Below are 21516 nucleotides of genomic sequence, written 5' to 3'. Positions count from 1 at the left end.
GCACGTTTTTGCACTTGTCCCTTTCGTTCTGCAGGACATCATTCTGAAACGAGCTGCAGACATCGCAGAAGCTCTCTACAGTGTACCAAGGAATCCCGCACAGATCCCCGCACTGTCTAGCTCTCCTGCTCACAGCAGTATGATGGGAATTAACTCCTACGGTAGCCAGTTAGGAGTCAGCATTTCAGAGTCAACACAGGCGAACAACCAAGGTAAGTAATATAGTGTTAATTTAAACACTGAAAAATTGAATCAATCAATCACAGTTGCTTCCACAGTCGTTTCACAATTTCTCTACCTGCTCAGCTCATGAACAGAAAGATGGCTTTAAACTGTCAGCATTAGAAATGGATGTGTGGTGGCATTTTGGATGATACTATGTCTGTACTAGGTTTCAGTCACCAGATTAGCTATGGCTGAAAGAATTTTTGAGTATTTTTTGATACGAATTTAACCCTGAATTCTCTCCCTGTTCCCCTCAATATTTTTTTTTGTTACATCTCTGTTTTTATAAAAGACAAGGAGAGCAACTGAAAAAAACCCTCTCACAGTTAATTTTCTTTTTTTTTTTTTTTTAAGGTGGCTTCTTCAGTGTTAATTTTAACAACTTGCATATGTTGCATGTATTACATTTACTCCAGATATATTATTGATTGTTAAGAAAACATCCCACAAAATGACATATTAACAGTAATACAGCATGGGAGCAATATAAACTTTGGGCATTTTCTGACTCTCAAATATTTTGATTTTTAGCACTCAATTCCAGTAACTTACAATCTGTGGTTGACTGCATTAATAGCTGTGTTTAACACTCCAAGGCCATAATATGAAGTTAATATTACATATGCCATGTCAAAAGTAATCATGTAGATAATTTTGCTGGGTTTTTTAATAAGGTTTTACTAGTCCCGAATTAGAACTTCATAATATAAATGGGCAGAAATAACCTGACATGATATCTAAATGGTAACCACTTTTAAAGTAGCTATTGGATCACATCTTTCTAATGAAAGCTTTTCCATGGAAAAAACCTTTTGCAGCTGTAATAATAGCCTTGTACTTTAATGCTGATAGCTATAGCGTTCTTCAAGTCTCCTTCTGGAGAAAAAAGAGGCTGACTTTTGGTTCTCAAATATGTGATTTATTCTTTTTTATGACAAAAAATGGTTTTTACTTATCCAGTGTATTCTTTCCCACAAGTAGAGTACCTTCAAAGTCAAGCTGCAAACTATCTATGGGTTATAATTTCCCCTTAGTCATGTACTTGCTTTCTTTGTCCTTCATCAGTAATTTGAAAAGTATAACCTCCTCCCTAAAATTGTAGAAAATCCCACATATATTATAAATTCTACCTCAGAAAAAGATAAGCACACACATTTTTTTCCAGGTCTTAGAACAAATTTCAATTTTTAACAAATCAAATCTGATTAGAAAAATATACATCAGTTCAGTTCAAAAAGTTAGTTTCCTATGCTGTTTTAAAACTTAATATTGCTTAACTTGAAAGCATGTGCATAAAACCTACTGAATTTAATGGTACTTGCTTAAATGTTTTCATTAATCTGGACTTACTTAAATAAGTAAGTAATTTATTTAAGCAGGGAATATACAGGAGAAAGTAAGTTTTAAGCCAAATCCATTGACATGATTTTAAATGTGGGTTTTTTTAGGTTATATTCGTAACACAAGCAGCATCTCACCCCGAGGTTACTCATCCAGTTCCACACCTCAACAGTCCAATTACAGCACTTCCAGCAATAGTATGAATGGCTACAGCAATGTCCCCATGTCAAACCTGGGCGTTCCAGGCTCACCTGGATTCATTAACGGCTCTCCAACAGGATCCCCCTATGGATGTATGTACTTTGCTTCTTTTATGTTTGATTCTTGTTCCTGCTTAATTTAATTTACCACATCAAAAAATGCAGCAAGTGATGTCTTTCAAGAAAAATTCTCAAGATTTAGTGAAGATTTTTGTAAAAGGTTCTGATTTGTGTTCTGGTATTTTTTAGTATGAACTAGAAAATGCTCCCATTTTTCAAGAAGAATAGAGGAATATTGAATCTTACTTGTTTTTTCCTTCATTTTTCATCCCTATATAGATTCCTAAGTGGCAAAGGCCACAGTGAGAAATGAGGTACAATTTGCAACTTTAGATGATTAAGCAAGTAGCCATTACAAAAACCAAAAATTTTTTGTGTGTATGAACTGCATTAACAATAACTGAGAGCTGAATTGTGGATTAATTTCACAGAATCATAGAATGGTTTGGGTTGGAAGGGACCTTAAAGACCATCTAGTTCCAGCCCCCCTGCCATGGGCAGGGACACCTTCCACCAGGCCAGGTTGCTCCAAGCCCCATCCAACCTGGCCTTGGACACTGCCAGGGATGGGGCAGCCACAACCTCCCTGGGCAACCTGTTCCGGGGCCTCACCACCCTCACCGGGAAGAACTTCTTCCTTACATCTAATCTCCATCTCCCCTCTTTCAGTTTAACGCCATTACCCCTTGTCCCATCACCACACGCCCTTGTAAAAAGTCCCCCTCCGGCTTCCTCGTAGCCCCCCTTTAGGTACTGGCAGGCTGCTCTAAGGTCTCCCCGGAGCCTTCTCTTCTCCAGGCTGAACAACCCCAACTCTCTCACCCTGTCTTCACAGGAGAGGTGCTCCAGCCCTCCGATCATCTCGATGTGCCTCCTCTGCACTCGCTCCAACAGGTCCATGTCCTGTGAAACTATATTACCTTAATAACAAAGATGGAATTAAATTGTGGAAGTTAGTATTGCTGCATTTGTAGTTACTAGTTTTACCATGAGCAAGTCACTCTTCGTGCCTTGATTTCCCTCTGGCAAGAGTATAAGTGTGTTTTATATATATATATAAATATAAATATATATATATATATATAAAAAAAAGAGGATGAACAGTTAAACAGCTATTTACTTACTGACTTATTATTTAGTTATTTACCTACACTGTAGCTTATGGAGGGTATAGCTCTCAATAATGTCAGGTTCATGCCTTTCCAGAAAAACACCTGGTATCCTGAAAAATACTACTTTATTTACATTCACATCATCTGCATAAAGACTGACCCACTTTGCAGTGATGATGAAGGCTCCTTGCTGGTCTGAAACCTGCTAAACAATATCCTCACAGTTTGAGCTGTAATTTAAGGCTAAGATGCAACTCAAAGGATGTTCAGGTACTTTTGATACCCTGTTCTGGAGCTTTGCCATTGACTTCAATAAGGAAAGGACCAGGTCTGCAGTGTATTGTTGTTCTAATTTCAAACTAATACTTCCATGAGACTTGGGGATTCACTTGAACCCACATGAAATACGGTTATTTGTTCCTTGTTTTGCTGAGAAATAGCTGACATTTTTCTTGGAAGGTAAGCAAACAGTTGCTTAACAAGCTATTGGACATATAATGGGACTTTTTTTTGCAAGATACTTCTTTAAAAAGAAGCCAATTTAGATTAAAATCTAGGCAACAGCTTAAACATCCCCCCTCAACTCCAACCAAGGAAATCTTCTTTTTTAAAAAGCTGAGGAAGTTAAAGGAATTACCGGCCTTCCCAATTTCCAAAGCACAGACTGTAAGTGGACAGGCCACTCCTGTCTACTGTTTGTTCATATTGACTCTCTCTCCCTTGATGACTTACCATTTTCTGATATCCTCACCCTTAATTTTAAAAGAATTAAGCACTCTCTTTTCTGAACTATTCAATATAACTACCTCTCTACTTTAGACTTACTGTAAACGGCCAAGTCAAGGTGAAAATGAGATCTTCTTTAAGAAGTGAGTAATCAGCAGGTGGATGTTTTAAGTTTTACCAAACTTCTGTAATTGCATCTCTGATGAGGATTCACTTTTTTCTTTTGCAGTAATGTCTTCAAGTCCAACAGTTGGCTCCTCCAGCACTTCTTCCATCCTTCCATTCTCCTCTTCCGTCTTTCCTGCTGTCAAACAGAAGAGTGCCTTTGCTCCTGTCATCAGACCCCAAGGGTCTCCTTCTCCTGCCTGCTCTAGTGGCAATGGAAATGGGTTTAGAGGTAAGAAATGTACAATTAATATTCAGCCTGCACATGTAAAGCACACTGTGTTAGTCTGGGTAAACACAGTAATCATTTGAATACCATTACACTGATATTACAGGACTCAGTGGTGACAATCTGACCCAATCCAACTGGATTAAAGCAATGCTCCAAGATTTGTCTATTTGGTTTTAAAACAACAGAGGACAGACACTCATTTATACGAAGAAGGATTTGACCCACACTGCATTTTCAATACCAGCTCTTTTGTGAGGAATGACTTCTCCTTAGGCTTCAGGGACTTGTAAAACAAACGTCTGCCCTGCAGAGTTAATACACAGCTCTCTACATAACAGCCAATGTCTTGAAACCTGCTGCAAGGTTTAGGCTCATACCGGGAATTGAGCCCTATAGTACATTTACAGCCTTTTTAAAGGTGATCTGCAAAACAAATGTGAATACTGAGATAAGAATGGAAACCTGTACTAAATTCTTTCTTTTAACAGGCTGTGGGGGGGCATACGGCACATAAATACGCTCCAAGTCTCCATAAAAAAAAGCCTTTATAGGGCCTGAGAAGTCATCTGGCTCCTTCAGACTTCACTAGAGATACCACAGAAAACACAACTCTGGGAATTCAGCCATGCCAAGAGCCAGTGGTAATTCTAAAATGAGCCCTACAAACCACACCTGTTGATTTGGATGCATTATAAATCCTTAGCTAGGCCACAGGGACTTACATAAACTGTGATTATTTTATATAATAAGGAAATTCTAAGTGTGTTGAACAAAAACAATTACATTTTTAAAAGCTAAATGAATAGAATTCTGAAACAGCTTCTTCCCCTGCCTCAATTACATGAAACTCTGTGCTTCTCTAAGATCATCTTCGCCCTGTTAATGAAAGACATTGATCTACCCATGTCAATGCACAGGTGTCATGTTGACAGGGAATATAATTTCTTTTCCACTCTGTTTAAAGAAGATGAAAAGAAGAATTTGAAGCAATTTTTAGAACTATATGTATAGACAGTTTTTTGGCCCAACAGTTGTAGCTATTTATCTAAACTGTTTAGAAATGGGTTTATCTTTGTTAATGGTTTGTATGATCATGGTGTCTAAAGTCATCATCCCTACCTGGTCTGCAGTTAAAGTTTTCCTCCTTTTTTTTTTTTTTTTTGGTGTGGCGGGGAGGAAGGGTGGTGTTCTTTGTATCAGCTGATGAAGGAATATATTATAGCAAACTGTTCCAAGGTAATGTAATTTTAAACAGACGTAGTTAAACATTTAACTAGGAAGGCCTATCAATTTAGGAATAGTTTGCTTGTTTAGCTTAAGCCAGTTGGAGAGTGCTATAATCTAAAGACACATCAGTGCATTCAGAACAGATTTAAGTCTGCTTTAAAGTTAAACTTGTCTAACTAACTGCTATGTTGAAAAGGCCTAATTGTTAAGAAGTTACCACAAATTGGTTCAGTAAGAAAACCACAAAGATTGTTTCTGGGAGACAGAAAAAGGACAGATTATTTAAGTTAATACTTTTCCTTAACCTACCATGTCTGTCTGGTCTGCTCAAGACTCTGCTTGTAAACAGGTGAAGTACTAGAGACCATTTAGTGCCATTCATGCCATGTAGTGTTTGCAACCTATTTTATCCAATCTATAAAGTAGTAATCAGTAAGAGATTCTAAAAATGGAACTTTAATAGTAAAGTATAACATAAAATCTCAAAGCTAAAAACCCAGTCCTCGCATCCATGCTTTTTTACTGACAAAAGTCCACTCCTGAGGTGTTCAGGATTAATCTGTCAGTTAAGGTTATGATTACGTACTGAAATAGCTTATGCATGTAGAGATGCAGAGACTTTGGCATGGATAAACCGATACAAAAGTTATTAACCATATCCCTTTCTTTGTGGGATATCTCCTTGTACATCAACACCCTGATACATAAATATAGTAATATGCTACAACTGTTATTTAAATAAGTTTTCAGCAGATACAGTACCTAGTACATCAGGACTTGTCAGTCAGACTGCAACAACAAGCAACAACAGATGTGACTCACGGCAAAGGCAGTAGTTGCTTCGCAGAGTCGAACACGTCTGCCCAAGGTTTGTTATGCCAGGTCTTTGTAACTATTTAACTATATCAGCCATAGATGCAAATTCTTCTTTCCAACTGAAATATTTAAATTGATGCAAGCTGGGCAGCACATGCTTTGGAAAGGATCCAGAAACACACAGCCTGATATCCAAATTAACGTTCCCACAGTGCTGACAGACAGATGTGGCCAGAAAGTCAACAGGAGGGTCCCAAAGAGGCTTCTTGACCGGACTTACCGTGCTGCAGCAATGGGAGATTGTTAATCTCCTCTGCTATGCCATTGCCCTGTGCTATAAACTAAGAATAGATGTGCCGGTAATGTAATTTATTTATTTATTTACTTACTTATCAAATTAGGCATCAGTAAATACTGATGGAGATAGAATAGCACAAGCACAGAGCAAGCAGTAAGTACGTGCAGGCTCCTTCCCAAAGTGCATCAGGCAAATGTTTTGATGTTACCTCTCTATTTCCCCACCCATAATATGGGGAAAACATCTCCTCAATGGGGAATTTTTTGAGCTTTAATGTAATGTTTGCAAGGTACGTTGGCTACATCTTTTGTTCAAAGGCAAAAGTTTCCTGGTGATACAGTCTCCATCCTATTTACTGCATCCTGTTGCAATGAGAATATCAGATATACTACCAGCACCTCAGGGCATGCCACTCTACTTACAAGTAGCAATGAAAATCTAGAATATAGATTCCACATATATTAACCACAGCAGTGTTTAAGCCTACATCAAAACTAGTCTAAACAGAAGGAGCTGTACAAACATCATCCTCAGGTTAGCATTCCCATTATTCCGGGCAGTTTACTGTACCGCTGGAAATTTTTTTCCAAAAATGTATTTTGGGAGGCAAGTCTTGGTGGTGCTTAAAAGCTGCTGGAGACAGTACGACAGCTGGTACAAAATATATTGTAACTCAAAAGTATTAGCTAAGCATGAAACTTGCATATCTATCTACTGGCTTTCAGCTTTGGGCTGCACAACACAGCCAAGACATGTGGAATACCCTCAGATAACCCCCTGTGCCATGTGTTCTTGCTTACCTCTTTCACCTGCCATCTGCTATATATTCTTACAGTGTAACAGGACATGATAGGTAGAGAACAAGCAGCAATCCATACTGGACACTGCTCACTTCTATATGCTCTCCAAATTGAGAGCAGGTGATCCTGATCAGAACAATTGTGTGCTCCATTCATGTCATATGTCAAGGCAGTTTAAAAAAGGCCCTGGGAAGATATAATGTGACGTGACGCAACACGGCATGATAAGTACACAAATGCCTAATCAACTCATCTCAGATGGAAGGCAGCTGATGGGAAAAGCAAGCAAATTGGAAACTGCTGGAACAGCATGGACCGCTGACTGCCCAGATTACCTTTGGCCAGCTCAGCACATCTCAACATAAAAATGCAAGCTCAGTTACAAGGAATAGCAGGCAAGCCCCAGAAGGTCAGATGTTCCATTAACCATCAGGATCCTAGCCAATCCAAAAGGTATTGAAGTCTGATACCCTTAGGAACAGCCTCAATTTAGCAAAGGGGACATCTGCACTATTCCCTAAAAGAAATACAGGTATTTGAGTTGAAGACCCTAATTATTAGTATCTTGTCTTGACAAAGTTAGGGGTGTCAACAGCACTGGGGATTCCAGTCCCCTCGCATTAAAAGGCTGTACAAACAGGTAATGAGAAAAATAGTTGCTCTGAGAAGTTTCTAAGGGGTGAGATTCGGATGAAATGGCTGGCTCACACATTTACAAAGCAGTGGTTCCTGATTGTTACCAGTCCAGTGCCTGACCTGCTGTTCCATGTTGAAGCCTAGCTCCAGTCAACACTTACTTACTTAAAACGCAGCATTTTAAAATAACTCTTAACAGAGATTCTAACCAGGTAAAAACAACTGGGCCATTTCCACGCTAGAAATGTTCAGCACTATGCTTCTGTCCGAATCAGAATGATTCCAGAGCCTAGACAGTGATTTAAATATGCCAAAGTCTGCAAATGATATATACATGATGTCAATATATATGAAAAATATCTGTCGTCTGATTAAATTTGATATATTGGAAGGATCAAGTACATTTTTCTCCCCAGTTTACTGGCAGAGATGTAAGTGGCACAGACTGCTTCAAAATAAAGAAAACCTTAAGAAATATTTAGAACTTCTTGCCAACACTTAACTAAACAAAAATATCTCCTGTTACTATTAATTACTTATCTTTCATTTGATGGGATGTTAATTTTAGTAGCTCATCATATGTCACAGCTCATCTGGAAGAGACAAAAACACTGCTTACTTATAAGTATCTTACCTGTCTGTGGTTAGACGATCACAAAATGGATGAATGAAAATCTTCCATCTAAATACAGAAAGATTTCTGGGGCAAAAAAAAGAAGTGTTAATTTCCTATGGAGGAAAAAATAAAAAGAAATTCTTTAGGAAAAACTTGAAGCTTTTGGCTATTTTTTAGTGTCTTAGTTGGAACCATCCTTCACAGAAGCTGTAATTTAGTTCACTTACATTCTAGTATAAAAGATGATGGTGCCCTTCATGCAAGCCACTGATGTCTTCTGCTAAATGAAAGCCAGCTGTGTTTTCCTCTGAAAATCCTTTCTTTTCTTTAGTTACATAATAATAAATGGTAGATAATAAATAGGTGTATTGTGTTTTACAAACATCTCCGTGGTTTTAATATTGAAAGTAAAACTGCACATTTTCTAGTAGTAGCCATGCTGAGAGTCAGAGATATCAATAAGGTGAAGCCTGCAGGTAGAAGTTGCACCTTTTATTAGGCCAAATTACACAAAGCTAGCTCTGCTATAAACAGCTCGGTGGCTCGTGACGTGCAAACCTACCTTTCTATAGAGGACAGCTCCTGCATAGAGATGTTTCTGGCATTGGAGGGTAGGAACATTCATTTAAGATGCGCAGAGTAGCACTACTGGAGCACTTTGTTCACCTCTTTGAAGAGCTGTGGAACTGTAAGATTGGAGTTTGCTGGAAACTTAGTGGCAAAAGAGGAAAACCAGATGACAGTACAAGACATTTTACATGACAATAATTGAAAATGCTCAACACCTGTCTTCTCTAGAAAGCATAGTTTTTAAACTGGGTCATAATTTAGACACCAACAAAGCACCTGAGATACCTGAAGAACTATGTCAGTGTGTGTGCACACACGTGTACATTTATACAGCACTAAGCCCCTTCCCAGTTCTTACCAAATGGCTGTTTGAATTGCAGAGAGTTCTTTTCCACTACAAAGCAGGACCGCGTATTCAGGGGCCACTTGTATACACTAGGCTTATGATCATTATTAATTACTCCCATTAAAGGTGCCTATCACCATAGCATCTGGGTACTATCCGTGTTTGATTATTTATTTATAAAAAAATTCTCCAACCTTGTGACAATTTTAATCAAGTGTTTCAGTTGATAATTGCAAGCTGTCAAGGTTAATACAATAAGGCTCATCTCTAATTCTTTTTCCATTTCCCTCCAAGAAAAAAAAAAAAGACCCTCTGGGATAATGACTGTGGTTTCTATATTCCCAACTCATCAGGGAGTGTCCTGCATTGAACCACCTTTATTGAAAAGTTACATCGATTCAATATATAGTAATACAGGCAAAAATAATTACAGCTTTGCTAGCAGTGTAAGACCTTAATCCAAACCTCACAAACATTCAATAAAAAGCGATACAGGCTGGGAATAGGCTTTTGACAGTGCAGCCCCAAAGGGGTGTGGAGGTGGGGTGGAAATGGACAGACGAGGGTATGTAAAAAGAGAGAGAACCACTGCATAAAGCCGTTTAGATGAGCTGTGGAAAAACAGGTGAGAATTCCGGCCAGTATTCCTCAACCTGCTTGTTCTTTGTTGCAGAAGGAGGTGAAGTTGCAACATTAGGATGAAATGCCAGTGAAACAATTAGGCTTTGCTTGAGCTTTCTATGTTATATTATAGTTTTACCTGAATTTGTCCACTGGCAGGTTCCATCCTAACAACTCTGAGGAGTATCTCTGCTCTGGAGCACGCGTTTACAACCTGGAATGACAAAACAGACTTGGGGTCAGCGGGGAGGGGGGGCTGTGAAAGTAAGGAGAGGAAAGCAGGGACTTGCTACTTGCTCAGTAGGGGAGGAAGGGAGGCAAAAGAGGGATCACCAGAACCCCTGGGTTAGTAACATACTCCTCCTGATTGCAGATGGCAGTTTTGCTGTTGCTGGATAACATAATATCTTTCTTTAATTATACACTACAAACGTACTTCCTCTTAAATTTAAGGAGCTTCCCAAAATGCCGCATCTACAAGTATTCTTAAAATATTTTTGAAGAGATATGGCAGAAACTCAGGCTTGGTCTTTGCTTTGATCTGCTGGAAGAAGTTTTCCTTGATTAAAAAAAATGAAAATAATGTTGACAACAATAGCCTCAGAAAAAACATTTATGCCAATATGGCCTATGCCCCTTGGGAACAGAGTTTAAACTACACTGGCAACAGACCCTTCATGTCTCAAATTAAACCATGCTAGCTCTACCAGGGTCTGCTGCCTCTGCACAGACAATCTAAACAGTCACAGACAGAGTCTGACTCTGGCTATGCCGGGAGAAAAGACTACCGCAGATGCGGACCGGCCAGGCACCGTCTGTGTAAGTGTTCCTTTATTTGCTTCAGGCAAAAGACCCAGCCAGGTTACCTTAGACAAACAATTTAAATTCTTTGAGCTAACCTGGATGATTTTGCCTGAAGCAGATTAGGAACTGCTCACACAGACTGCTCCATTGGGATACCTGTGGGACGGCGGCGAGCAGCTGAGGGCACGCACTAACCTCTTCTGCAGCCCAGCAGAATCTGGAGGAGGACATCAATCCGAGACTGAAATCAAGTTTTCTTTTCTAGAGGACAGAGGGGCAGGCATGTTCTTAATACGCAGGGCGAAGGCTCTCCAGTGTCAGGCTGGGACACTACCATTAGGATCATTTTTTGGTTTTGGGGGGGAGGAGAAGGAAAGGAGCAGCCTCCTTAGTGTTATCAGAAAATCTCTCTTCTAATGCACCCCTCTCCCCCCCGAAAACAGGCATACAAATATTTACCTACTTTATTTACGGTTATGTAAATTGCCTGTTTGAAAAATAATAGCAAATTCCTAAGCAATTAAAAAAAGCTGATATCTGACTTAAGGCTGTTCGGTTTCACTTTCTCTTTCAGCTATCTGCCAAAATTGGCAGGGACTTCTAGCCCTAGTCAGTAACAAAATATGAAAATATTTATTTTCCTATTGTATTAAATCATAGACCATATCCACAGTTGTTTAAAATCAACACAGCTCCAATAAAAGAGTCATGTTAGCTGATGATCTTGCCCTAAGCATTTTTTTAAACACTATGAACGTAAGGGTGAAATTAATTCTCAGAGGACAGGGCTTTAAACACATGAATAATCCCACAAATTTCAGTGAACATAAATCTTTGCAGGATTAGGACCTTGCACTGCACTGAGGCCCCTTTGAAAATATGACTCACTCATTTGTTATATAAATACATATAAACTTAACTTACCCCTCAAAACCTTTGGGAACAGCACCAGTTCCAGGCAGCTTCAAATGTTGATGTTGTCAGTTATGAAGAATATAGCTGCAATTAAAGGCAGTGAGAGTGACTAATAAATAATTTACATAAGCCCAGTGTTCTGGGAATGTGCCAGGTAAGACTACAGTGATTCAGACATACGGGGTAAACCAAGCGAGAAAGAGAGGCTGGTCCATTATTTCCACTGAAACTAAATTAGCAGACCCTAGCTCTGGTCATTGTCCAGTGAATCGGGACTTGTAAGTCTCTGGCTAGGTCCTGTAAGCAGCGCATGGGCGAATCCCCATTTGCTTTCACATCTTTCCTCGCTCACAACATAACCCATTCTGCAAGCAAATGAGCAGGAAGCAGAAGATGACCCTGCTCGATTCTGGTTTTCAAGAATGATTTTGAGTGTTCAACTTGAGAAAGGATGAGAAGTCTGAATTTTTGGGGGACAGTTCTGAGCAATGTCCATCTCCAAGGACATCTCTCAGGAGATAAGCACCCAAAAATGGTTAGGCGTTTCTGAAAATTCATATACTGACACTTGAATTAATCCTCTATCTCCTTTACCCATTTAAAACCACAATAGGCCTTGGCTTTTGGTGAATTTACTATGAAATAGCACATTGTCCATTGTCATTGTCAGTCTCACCATTTTAGTTCTCACTAAAGCATAAAAACATTAAAAGAAACCGAAGGTCTAGTTTAACCTGCAAATAAGGCCATTGCTGCATTACATGACTGCTCACAAAAGGGTGAAGGGCTCAAATATATTTTGTTCCATAAAAATTTGCCAGAATTTCATCTTTGTCAATTTTCTTTTTCAGCCATGACTGGTCTTGTCGTTCCCCCGATGTAAGGAAGAGGCAGCTTTGCTCCTCTCCCTCTTCCCTTTTTTCCTCTTTTTTTCGTTTTTCTTTTACAGCACAAAACTACTTATTGTGATGGACCACTAAAAAGAAAAAAATAGCACTACAAGCTCTTTTTTGGGGGAAAGCCAGGCCCAGGAAAAAAAATAAAGGAACATTTTTTATGGATTGGACAAGATAGAAGTCTGCATCTTTTACCTGTTTCATATTTCTGACACAACCACGTCAACTCCTAAAACATTGTGAATGAAGAATCAGCCAAGAGCCAGGATGAACAACAGTTGGCAGAATGGAATCAGAAATGCAAAGTCTTTCTTGAAAGACACGAAACCTTCCTAAGATTTGTAAAATATTAAAAGGAGAAAGGAATTGGCAAAATGATTCAAGCTTGATATTTTGGATACAATTTGTTTTACTTTGTAGGGGAAAAAAGTTGAAGTTTCTATTTTCTATGGAGCCTTTCAGATATCGATTTAGTTTATGCAGAAAAAAATTCAACAAAACAGGGTACCAGCATGAAAGAATTTCTAGGACAAACTGACATGAATGATGGAACTTTGGTGTATGTGTGTATTTGCTTATAGTTTAACCTCTTTAAAAAATGTAAGATGTTTTACAATTATTTAAATAAATAAACTTGTAACTTATTGTATGTAGAGGTAGAAATTAAACCCTTTTTTGGATTTTTTCCTCCAGTTGTACAATGAAGAAAAATGATGCAAAAATGTAGTGATAAGTTTGAGATATATTATTACTGCTGCAATTGCTCCTCACTTCTTCCCTCTTACTGAATTCATGTGCAAGGATGTATAGGATTCTTTCTGATTAGCAAAATCATCAGAAACTTTTACATACGTTGTGGTATACAGGTCACTAATTCACGTAAGAATTTTCATCCTCCTCAACTTTCCCCCTTCCATTTTTTGTTTCAATTAAAATATTCAGGTACTAAGATTAACTGGTAAGTTTCAAAGACCCTACTGGCAAATGAGTGGCACTTAGGGATTTGAACGAGTTGGATTTTTCATGAGGTACTGAGTTTATTTTATAGATTCAATGTATGAATTAGGAGGGAAGGGGTTCTCCAACATATTGTTTTTCCATGTAGTTAGAACACCTTAAGTTCAGTTATACTTCATATTAAGGGTGCATTTATAAAGGGTAAATATGTATTTGAATAATTTATGCACTTTTATTCTGAGTCATTAAAAATGGTAAGTATTTTCCATTTATATATTGAAGTTCATAGAAGTAATAAATTGCTTTGAATTTTTCTGCATTTTAGTGTAAAAAAAGTTTAGTTCTCCTTTGCATCTCCTCTCCTAAAATTGGAAGGTGAGAACAAGTCTGATAAAAAAAATCATCAGTTATGTGACTAAACCAGAGACCACTCAAAAGAATTTGACTGTTGGAAAGCCATTTTTAGAGGAAAAAAAAATCAGCTACACTACTTACACCCCACTAAAATACACACAATTCATAGCTGCATGAATAGCTGTTCCTACGATAACATCGTTATGTTAATAAATAAACCCTTAATATATGGCCCCTGAAACTGTACTTGTCCATTTGCCCAGTAGTTTTATCGATGGGTAAGTAAAATAGTGTTCTTGGTAATCCTTATATATGATAGAAGATGTTCAATTCAGTACTGGACTCAGGATGGTGAACAACTGTGACAACTTGCATGGCTGAGGTAATCTGGAGCTCATTTGGATTAGTAATAGACTAGAAAGCCTCTATCTAGATCCATGGTTCAAATCCAGCTGCAACGATTAGTGACTAAGAGGCTCGGTGGTGTGTGTGGTGTATGACTTGAGAAACCCTCACCTAATGGACAAGCTTTTGGCATAGGAGTGCGTTTTGCAAACATGTAAAATCATTCCCTTCGATAGCCCAGTGCAGGAAAGCTGACTGCCTGTGAGCCTAATTCTGGTGCAGACTGCGTGAGAGCAGGTCCTCCCTCAAGGTCAGTTTTCAGTGTAGCGTACAGTTCAGCTTAGGAGAGAAACGTATTTAGTAAACATGGAGATTTACAGGATGCATTTCTTAACCAGAACGCAGCACAGCAGAGAAGCCAGGGGACTGGAAAGACAATGAAACTGGGCTACTCCTGTCATTCTTCAAGATGATGCACTTGTTGGGAAGCTGCTTTGTACTACTCCTGGTTTCGGTAGGGGCTTCATTACGTGCATTTCCAATGCTAATGGGTTCAGTTTTTAAAAGGTGGAGGGGGTTTACTGTCTTCTAAAAGTCAAGGCCCAATTTATCTTATCAGCAAAAATGGCAATTAGAAGCAACTTTAAAGAGAGATTTGGTGAGAATAATGTGTTTTTAAGAAGCATCAATATAGTGAGTCAGTGTCTTACGGTCAGGTTACTAGAAGTGTCTACATTCCAGAAAAGATGAAATAAAATAACTCACTGTTAATTATGGTTGCAAGTTCATTGACACCGCAGGTTCTCTGCACGCCCTTCATGCCATCAAGGAAGTAGCAATCACTGGAGGTCAGCGAGGCAACGAGCCTTGAAGCCAAGGGATCTCTGAAATAGGAAAGAATCACAGGTGTTAGGAAGTCTGGAGTTGTAACTGTGTTCTGCTGTACGTTCACCTTTGATAACACAACAGGGCACGCTGTCTAAACCTCATCACTGATATTCAGAACAAAACCCCAAAAAACAATTATTTCATATATTCATAGGTACCAGCAGGCTGAGAGTGGGAGGTCCAAATTCATGTTTGGAATTCTGCATGCATACAGGAAAAAAATAGATTAAGGATTATTAGAATTGGGATTAAAACTTCCATAAATTTCAGCGAATACTACACTGAGTCCTAGATTTCAAAAAAATACCTTGATGGACCAGGCTCATTTCTGATACATCATCTACCTTCCCCCATTTTGACCTACTAAAAAACCCCAAACAGCTCCAAAGCATAAAGATGGTGGATTTTTTTCCTCCACCCTTCTCTGTAGAGGCTACTTTTAAAATTCTGTCATCTCTCTTAGACTCAAAATTCTATGCCCAGCAAATATTCCAGATAGATAGGAATTTCTAGACCACATGCTGAAGAGCAGCAGCTTGCTACCTTAATTCCTCTCACATTTTTTAACAAATAAGCTTTTCATTACAAAAATCTCAGTCAGGAAGGTTTCCAATAAAAAACCTGAAACAGTTCATGGAAAAAGCTATTCTGTTAATTGTCCACTCTTCTTTTTTTATTATTGCTTAGTCAGCATAGGCACATAAAAAAGATCACTGAAGTCTCGCGAGGATTCAGGGGGAAAAAAAATGGCAGGCTGGCTAAAAAAAGGAAAGGTTCTGAAACGTTCAACATTCCTTTCACCCTTCAGTTATTTTTATTAGCTCCATCCAGTTGCTCAAGTGGGAGAGCCGTGAGTCCAAATGAAAAAAAAAGAGAACCTCCCTAGAAAGCTACTTCAAGTACTTACAGGAAGAGAAACAAGTGTAGCTGCCTATGTTGATGTAAACATGGAAAATGACTACTTCTGGTTTGATTTGAGCCAAACAAATGAAAAAAATTAAACATGGGAATGGTTTAGAACATGGATTTTGGTCATGCATGGAAATCATCGTACTCAAGACGAGTGTAGAACTTACTGGTAGCTTTACAAAGAAAAATGTGTGTAAATAAATACAATCAGAAATCCTTGACCATGAAAGAAGGACTTTGGCAGTGGCAAAGCACCCAGCAAAAAGGAAAAGTAATGTAAAAATTTGTGTGTGAGGATTTTTTCAGTGTAATAAAACAAATCTGTCCTCTTTTAGTTATTGCTGTTTACTATTCCCTAACAGCTTTCCTTTTTGCCACTAGAAAGATGAAAGTGTTGCGATAGGTAACTACAAATTTTATCATAACTTTGAAAGAGTATGTTTTATTTCATTATTTATCTTGGTATAGCATCTTACTCTCCCTATTTCTTTGCACACTTCCAATATGCATGGTTTTTAAAGACCATTTTCTCCCTTCTGTAAATTAAGGCCTCATTTCTCCCTACTGTATAGTTTTGGGGTTTGTTTGGGGTTGGCTGGTCGTTTTTTTGGTTTTTTGCTTTGTCAGTTATATACGGTATGAAGTTGCTATGCACAGAGCTTTTGTAAAGATAGCTTTTTTGTTTACTGTTTTTAATGGTCCTACTTATGGAAGACTATCTTGTTTGTAAAATGAATATGTCTACTTCAGTTTTAAACTTTAAATTATCCTAACAAAAAATAAAATTTTTGTACTGTAAACAAGGGGGGGAATTATCTTAATTTCAGAGTATTCCATATGCTTTATTCTTTATCATCTCTATGGGTCACTCAAGGTACTGTTACAGCAATAACACTTTTAAGAAAGGGTAATCATATGCTACGTGACAGTTTTTCAAATCAAGCCTTCATGCTTGTCTGTAAGATGTCGACCCACAATTTGGTAGAGCCAGACCGAGATTATGCCAGTCACAATGTAAGAGAGTAACGGTCTCTTCTGACCGTTCCTTTATTACAGCTGATTAACAAAGCGGACAACACCTTTGTGAGAGTTTAGTCCTTTGGGGGAAGGAAAGGAGTTAAAAGGTAGGATAGCAGTAGTTTCCTTTTTGGAAACCTCCCCTTTTTGTTAGTAGCATACAAGTAGTCAAAGCACAAACTCAAAAAGCAAACCTGAACTGACTGATACCGGCCTTTTCTTGGACTCCAACTGCTGAACTAAATTTGGGGTTGTTCCTTGGTCCTGTCTTAGGCACTGTCTTTGCGCACAGCTCTGAGCAAGCGACGACGCTCGTGCTGCAGATACGAGTCACGTTGGCTCCTGAGAAAAAAAGTCTGAAGTATATCTACTCCCTCTTGCAGTAGAGTGCGCGCTTTAGTCACTGGGTTGCGTAAATACTCTTCTTTGCAGCTCCAGTGCTCTGACCAGTAAATGAGTCCAAGCGGCAGAGGCCTTGCTCCGCTTGCACTCTATCCTGTCTGTTCTTCAGAAAGACTAAGATACACTGGCTGCCAAAGCCCCGGTCAAGGGTATATAAGATGGGGAATTTCGGTTCCCTTTGTAAGAGCATTGATCAAAAAGGTAAATTAGCTTTATTTTATCAGAAAAAAATAAACAAGAGTGCTGAAAAGTGTCTTGGAAAATGGTAACTGACTATCTAAACCAGGAATATTCCATTTTCTTGTGTGAAAACCACTGGAAAGGTTCAAACAAATGAAAATTTTCTTTGATGATGAAAGCCACTTTTACTGACATTTTTTTGACTAACAGAAGACAGAATATGAGTCAGTGTTTAAACTAGTGCCAGATGTCAGTGAAAGCATCTGAAAACATGAGGCACTATCAACCAAAAGCTAAGAAGAAAACAGGTTTTTCTGGTAATCTGCTTCAATTACTCATTCTGGGATAACATGCAATTAGTAGGTGACCTTCTTCCCAACAGTGGAACCTAAGTTGTCCACTGTCCTAGTGAAATGTCCTTCATCTCCTCTCGAACAGAGGCCCGTTCTACTTAAAATCTGATTCAGCTTTTTTTTCCCCTAGGAAATCCCAGCAGTGTATTAAGTGACGGTTTTAGTGATAAAACCAACAGTTACTTTGAAATCTTAGTCTTTAACAGTGACCTACTGTTATATTCAAGCGAGGAAGTTTACCATGCAGATGAAAGCCTGGAGATCTACTGTGTTCCACTACTGATTTGTCACCTCCTTTAAGGACTTGATGATGTACAAACACAGCATGTGCCTGTGATATGTTATCACTCTGACCTTCGGAGCTGTCCTGTAGCCTGAGCAAATGCCAAATAAAATGCTGAGTGAGGGAAGGAGATGCATGAAGTACCCCAGCAAGAGAGTTTCAGAAAAAATATTAACTCCTAAATTTGAAAAAAGCATACAAAAACTCCCTCCAGCCCCAAGGAGCTCAGATGGTATCACAAAAGACTATCTGTACTGAAAGGGAATCTATTAAAAAACCAAAACAATCTCTAGGATCAGTTACATTGTCATGCTGAACCTATTTCATTATCAGTCTTGCTCAATTCTTAAAAGCCAGTGTGAAAAGATTTTTCTTGGCCCACGTTAAGACCAGTAAAGGCTAGAAATCTGCAACCACCTCAAATCCTTAATTCGCCAAGTTTTACACGAAGATCAAGTTGTTCAGCCTTCCTTTGTAAGATTGCTGCCATGCTCTGGAAGGAATTTAATGACATTTGTGACATCAAAGATAGAAAGCGGTCCTTTTCCAAAGGCAAGGTATTTGGATAGCCGTTAACTTGTACGGTATTGAGATCACCAAAGGAACGTTTCTCTTAATAGTAGTGATAAACGGAACCTCTCCTATAAGCGGACAGTGAAAGCAGAGTTAGCCTTCGCCTAGGGAGCAGACGATTAAGAGTCGGGCATGGCCACGTTGCCATCGGCACGATGCCCCGGTTAAGAAAGGCCTTCTAGAAAAGCAGATTCTCTCCCACCCACCTTTTTTCCTTTACGGGTCTTTTCTAGACGGCTGTTTTGTAAGAACTTGAATTTCACTTTAATAAATGGTGAAACAATAGCCACTCATTCAACCACTTACACAGGGCAGCTAGGGAATTGCCAGACCAGTTAAAATATTTATCTCAGTGACAACACACAGCTGTTGAGGTGCAAAGATCTGAAGCTTTAATCGCACCAGGTTATTTAAGTAGGAATGTCTCATTAACTCCGCTTGCAGGACTGGATTAAACAGACAGCTGGTGGCCACAGCAAAGGGTGCAGACAGAGCAGCCATGACAGAGACAGTGTTGAGCAAACATCAGTGTAGATAAGGGGAAGTAGGAAACCCAACACTTCCCCCTCCCGAAGTGGAAGGCACCGAAATACTGTCCCGTGGAGGCAATACAAGAAGGTTGGGGGGGAAGCACGACAATGGGGAGGGGGGCAGGGGAAATCAGATCTGCTGTCCTGCTTCCTCTGTTGTGCAGTTACAACAATAACAGAAAAAGACATGGGAATGACAAAACACAAGCCTGTCCATTGCCAGTTGCTTTTCTTGGGGGGGTACACATGGATAGAGCGCACTATTGTATCCTTCTGCAAGGTTTATACCATGTGTGCTTAGGGAAACTCATCCTGGTTCATTTTTGTCTGTACTCTCAAACTCAATCCACTGTCGGCACAGAGGCTGTCGCTACCCGGTTTTGAACACAAGTTCGTAACTGTCTCTGCAATGAAAAGGTGTTAGCTGCAATCTTGCCACCATTAAAATCAGTGGCAGCTTCAAACCTACTTTACTTAATACTGCCTCAAGGTTTTAATGAATGTGATTCTGGGTAGAATGGGTCAGAAAATGCGTATAGCAATAGCACTTGAGGAACGGTAAAAAGGGAGGGAAGAGCGGAACGAGGGAATAAATAGCTAGCACAAGCGAGAAAGATTGCTTATTGGTAATAATACCATCTCTCCCTGTTTACAAGCTCTACACTTGACAAGACACGGGCCGGATCCTCAGCTACCGTAAACCCGAGTCAGTGGAGGTGTACCAATTTATGCCATCTATAGATCTGGCCATATAATTACTTTCCCCTCTGGCCTGCAAACCAGAAGCACAGCTACAAAATAAGTGGAAAAAAAAAATACAAGCATTGGATTTCTTTTATGTTCATGTTCATCCTAGCACAGCACCCAAACATGCACAGATCACTTTACTTACTTACGCTGCAATGGCGTGTGAGAGCTTCAAAATCCGTACCCACGACGGAGGGCAACATATAAACAAGTAGTGGAAACACCTCCTGACCCAAAGAAGTTACAATCATTTTTCAAGTTATCATGCTGTATTAGAAGACAGAAAGGACAGGGAGGTGGGACAGGAAAAGAAAATGGTAGCAGTAACTGAAATATGTCCTTCTGTACATTATATATTTGCATACTGTAAGGGTGCTTCTTATTTAAATTAAGGGGTTTTACAGCTCTTTGTCAGAATAAAGGAGCCTCTATGCATTTTTTCATATTTCAAAATAATGGTGACTTTATAAATATGCTGTATTGCCAGTTCTCATGCTTACAGTTGCTCCGATTTTGAAGGTCTTTTGCAAATCTCCAACTTCTGGAGGCACAGGAATTTTAGCTTCTTAAGCAACTTTCTGCCCTATTAATTTGCAAAGGAAGATCCTTCAAAATACAATGCAGCTTTTCAGAAAGGCATTGACAAGTATGTTTACAATTGTGATTATTTTTAATCTAAGTCATGATTTCTTAAGACGTGACTCAATTATTTCTAGGATTAATAGAGCTGACAGTAGACAGAAATATTTCCAACAGCAAGTAGGCTTTTGAGAATGCTTCAGACCAATTCTGAGACTGTAACTAACCTTTATGAGAAATTCAAGCACCCCTACTTTTCTCGAGACTGTTTGGTTTAAGCGGCTGCAGCAATATACCCTAACAGACTGGTATTTCTGCAGGATTTGGAAGGAGAAGGACTTATCTCAACACTTCACTGAGATTGCAGGAACTTGATTGAAATTTACCAGCAGGGTCCCTATGACACTGCAATTGCTGTAGTCATTTCTTTGTCTTTAAAATGCCATATAATTGCTAATGTAATTAGTGATGTATACAGAGGGGGCCCGTGCAATTACCAAGTCCTAAGATCAAGTAATTAATGTTCTGTCAACAAAACAGCAACTGTTTCATTAACAACTGTCTGGGTCTGAAAACAGATCAACTCAGAACGTTACCTACTTGCCTGAGTTTCGCAATAGCAGGGAATTCAAGCCCAAAACATGCCAGCCGAGATCAACTGCGTGCCGAAGAGGGGATTGTGGCATCCTCCACCTACAGCTACCAGTCACTTCTCCTTCCAGTAAGAGGAGGCGTCATTAATACTGCTCAAAGAGACAGGGTTCACATCTGTGTAGTCTGCTTCCATGCTGGC

General features: G+C 39.1%; 1 protein-coding gene across 2 annotated transcripts in view; it reads left to right on the top strand.

Annotated features, from left to right (window-relative positions):
• Positions 1–16863, top strand: part of EBF2 (EBF transcription factor 2) — a 150437-nt gene extending 133574 nt beyond the window's left edge. Inside the window, exons 13-16 of one of the 2 annotated variants that reach the window (XM_052805697.1) lie at positions 35–212; positions 1674–1859; positions 3894–4061; positions 12562–16863. In XM_052805697.1, the coding sequence (XP_052661657.1) occupies positions 35–212; positions 1674–1859; positions 3894–4061; positions 12562–12593 (564 nt within the window). In that variant the 3' untranslated portion in view covers positions 12594–16863. Of the gene's footprint in view, positions 1–34; positions 213–1673; positions 1860–3893; positions 4062–4164; positions 4239–12561 lie in introns of those variants that run through there. The other variant, XM_052805698.1, reaches the window with a different exon arrangement.
• The last annotated feature ends 4653 nt before the right edge of the window (positions 16864–21516 follow it).

This window comes from Harpia harpyja, chromosome 13 (genome assembly GCF_026419915.1).
Source record: "Harpia harpyja isolate bHarHar1 chromosome 13, bHarHar1 primary haplotype, whole genome shotgun sequence".
Classification (NCBI taxonomy): Eukaryota; Metazoa; Chordata; class Aves; order Accipitriformes; family Accipitridae; genus Harpia; species Harpia harpyja.
This window is presented reverse-complemented; position numbering and strand designations above follow the sequence as displayed.